Raw genomic sequence first — 2,709 nt, 5'->3', positions numbered from 1 at the left:
TAGTTTCAAGTTCATTCGAAAGAAAAAGTACGCATAAATGTGGGTCCACGTGTTCTTCTGGTCCTTCTAGTGCGTATGTACGTGTCCTGTACTCCGTCCAGCTAATACGAATGGAATACGTACTCTTAGACCTAAATATAGTAAATTAGTACTAATACAATCATTGAGTTGGTGAGGTCTCATATTCGATCACAAGGCCGGCTGGTCGATGGAAGCCATGTACGTCATGGATCAAGTAGTGGCAACCGACAAACTAAGCGATCTTCCTGCCTCCATCCATCATGCACGGTGCCGTGCCATGCCATATACTTGATGAAACTATGAATGATTAGTTGGCTTAATTCGTGGCCCGTTTACAAACTGAAACAGAAGGTTTGCGGGCGATTCCATCTGCCAACTAACGCAACATGCCCTTCGACGTCGACACATCTCCTAATGCATGTTAGTATATGCACAAAAAGATCTGATGAAGAACCCCAGGTCGATTCCATGTCGCCCTTTGAACAGCAAGTCTCGACGCCCGCGTGTCCACGCGATTTTGCGCCGAATTAGTCAGCCCCACGTCGTATACGTCGGCTTATATGGGCACGCGGATTTCCTCGTTCCATTTCATCTCGCTGCAGGAGACGCGGCGCGCGATGAAGACCGTCTCGTCGTCGCAGGCGCTGTTCCCCACCTCCTCCAAGCTCTGCACCCCCTACCTCCTCCTCCTGCCACTCGGCCTCCTCGCCGCGGTGGTCGTCATCCCGAGCCTCGGCTCCTCCCACGTCCGCTCCAACGGCCTCGGCGTGCTCTGCCCCGGCCTCGACACCGACGGCTACTCCGTCGCGTCGGGAGCAGCCGAGAAGGTCGTCTCCACCTCCGCGGAGACGACGACGCTGACGGCGCCGCAGCCGGAGTTCCGCCTCCTCGTGGGCGTGCTGACCACGCCGAAGAGGTACGAGCGGCGGGGCATCGTGCGCCTGGCGTACGCCCTGCAGCCACCGACGCCGGCCTACGCGAAGGTGGACGTGCGCTTCGTGCTCTGCGGCGTGGGCATCGACCCGGTCGACAGAACGCTGGTGGCGCTCGAGGCGGCCCGGCACGGCGACATCCTCCTGCTCAACTGCACGGAGAACATGAACGACGGCAAGACGCACGAGTACTTCTCCTCCGTGCCACGCACCTTCTCCTCCGAGCCCTACGACTACGTCATGAAGACCGACGACGACACCTACCTGCGCGTGGCGGCCATGGCCGCGGAGCTCCGGGGCAAGCCCCGCGACGACGCCTACATCGGCTACGGCTTCGAGGTCGGCGACGACCCGATGCAGTTCATGCACGGCATGGGGTACATCGTGTCGTGGGACATCGCGAGCTGGGTGTCCACCAACGAGGACATCCTCCGGTACAACGACACCCACGGCCCCGAGGACCTCCTCTTCGGCAAGTGGCTCAACATCGGCAAGCGGGGCAAGAACCGCTACGACCTCAAGCCCCGGATGTACGACCTCAACTGGTTCAGGGACAACTTCCGGCCGGACACCATCGCCGTGCACATGATCAAGGACAACCGCCGCTGGGCTGAAGCATTCAGATACTTCAACGTCACAAGCGCCTGATTGATCGTCCCATCCAGCCTATACCATTTGCCGTGATTGATTGATTGATCGGCCTAGCTGTTTATATTTTATCTTAATTTTTTATTGAGTTATCTTACATGACGTGCTCGATTAATTCTGCCGTCGATGGAAGTACTATATTCACATTCTTTTTCTGTCATTTCTTATTGATCGCATGATTTGAACGACCGTCAACGCCTGAGCTAAGCAGACAGTAGCTAGGGATTCTCTGAATTATGAATGTTTATTCAGAGGTACTAGGCGAATTGGACCCGTCCTGGTTGGTTACACGCTGCATTAGAGCATCTCCAGTCGCGTCCCCCAAAGCGTCCCCCAAACCGCGCCGGATTGAGCGTTTGGGGGACGTGTTTCGTTCGTGCCGCGTTTGGGGGACGTCGCTCCCCAGTCGCGTCCCCCAAACAAAATTTCGCAAATTTTAAACTTAACTAGATTCGATTAGATTCGTCCAAATTTACATAGATTCGAACGAAATTTGACTAACTTTAAAACTAAACCTAATCTAGAACCGCTTGCGGCGGCCGGAGGCGTCGTAGTACTGCTGGAAGTTGTACATCTCGTCGGTGACGACCTCCTGCTTGCCGCGCTCGTCGACGGGCTCGTCCACGGGCTCGTCCTTCACCAAGCCGCTTGGTCCTGCCTCGCCGTCGTCGGTGAGGTCCACCAGCGGCTTGCCGGAGTCGAGGATGGACATGGCGATCGCCGCGTCCAGGTCGCCCCTCCAGGCGTCCTTGTCGTCCATGGACGCCATGAACGCCGCCCGCAGCCCTGGGCAGTCCTCGGGCACGACGCTCCTGGCGATGAGCCGCCCCCGCCGCTCGTACTCCGCCAGCAGCGCCGCCTGCGACGCTTCCTCCGGCTCCTCCTTCACCTCCGGCTTCGGGATGAGGAGGGCGCCGCCGCGCCTCCCTTGCTGCCGCCCGCTGCCGCTACCGCCACGCCTCGTGTTGACGGGCGTCGCCGGCTCCTCCTTGACCTCCCGTTTGGGGACGGTGTAGGGCGCCGACCGGTACGACGAGGACGGCGTCGATCGCGCCGATCGCGCCGGTCCCGAGGAAGAAGAGTGCGAGGAGGACGAGTAAGTCGTCCT

At 58.5% G+C, this 2,709-nt stretch overlaps 1 protein-coding gene across 1 annotated transcript; it reads left to right on the top strand.

Moving 5' to 3' along the window:
* The first annotated feature begins 491 nt into the window (after positions 1 to 491).
* On the top strand, positions 492 to 1,858 carry LOC127301484 (uncharacterized). Its single transcript, XM_051331741.2, has one exon. The coding sequence runs from the start codon at positions 582 to 584 to the stop codon at positions 1,599 to 1,601; it is 1,020 nt and encodes a 339-aa protein (XP_051187701.1). The 5' UTR covers positions 492 to 581; the 3' UTR covers positions 1,602 to 1,858.
* Positions 1,859 to 2,709: the final 851 nt, after the last annotated feature.

This window comes from Lolium perenne, chromosome 5 (genome assembly GCF_019359855.2).
Source record: "Lolium perenne isolate Kyuss_39 chromosome 5, Kyuss_2.0, whole genome shotgun sequence".
In the NCBI taxonomy this organism is placed as follows: domain Eukaryota; kingdom Viridiplantae; phylum Streptophyta; class Magnoliopsida; order Poales; family Poaceae; genus Lolium; species Lolium perenne.
The sequence above is the reverse complement of the archived record's forward strand: the minus strand, read 5'-3'. Positions and strand labels throughout refer to the sequence as shown.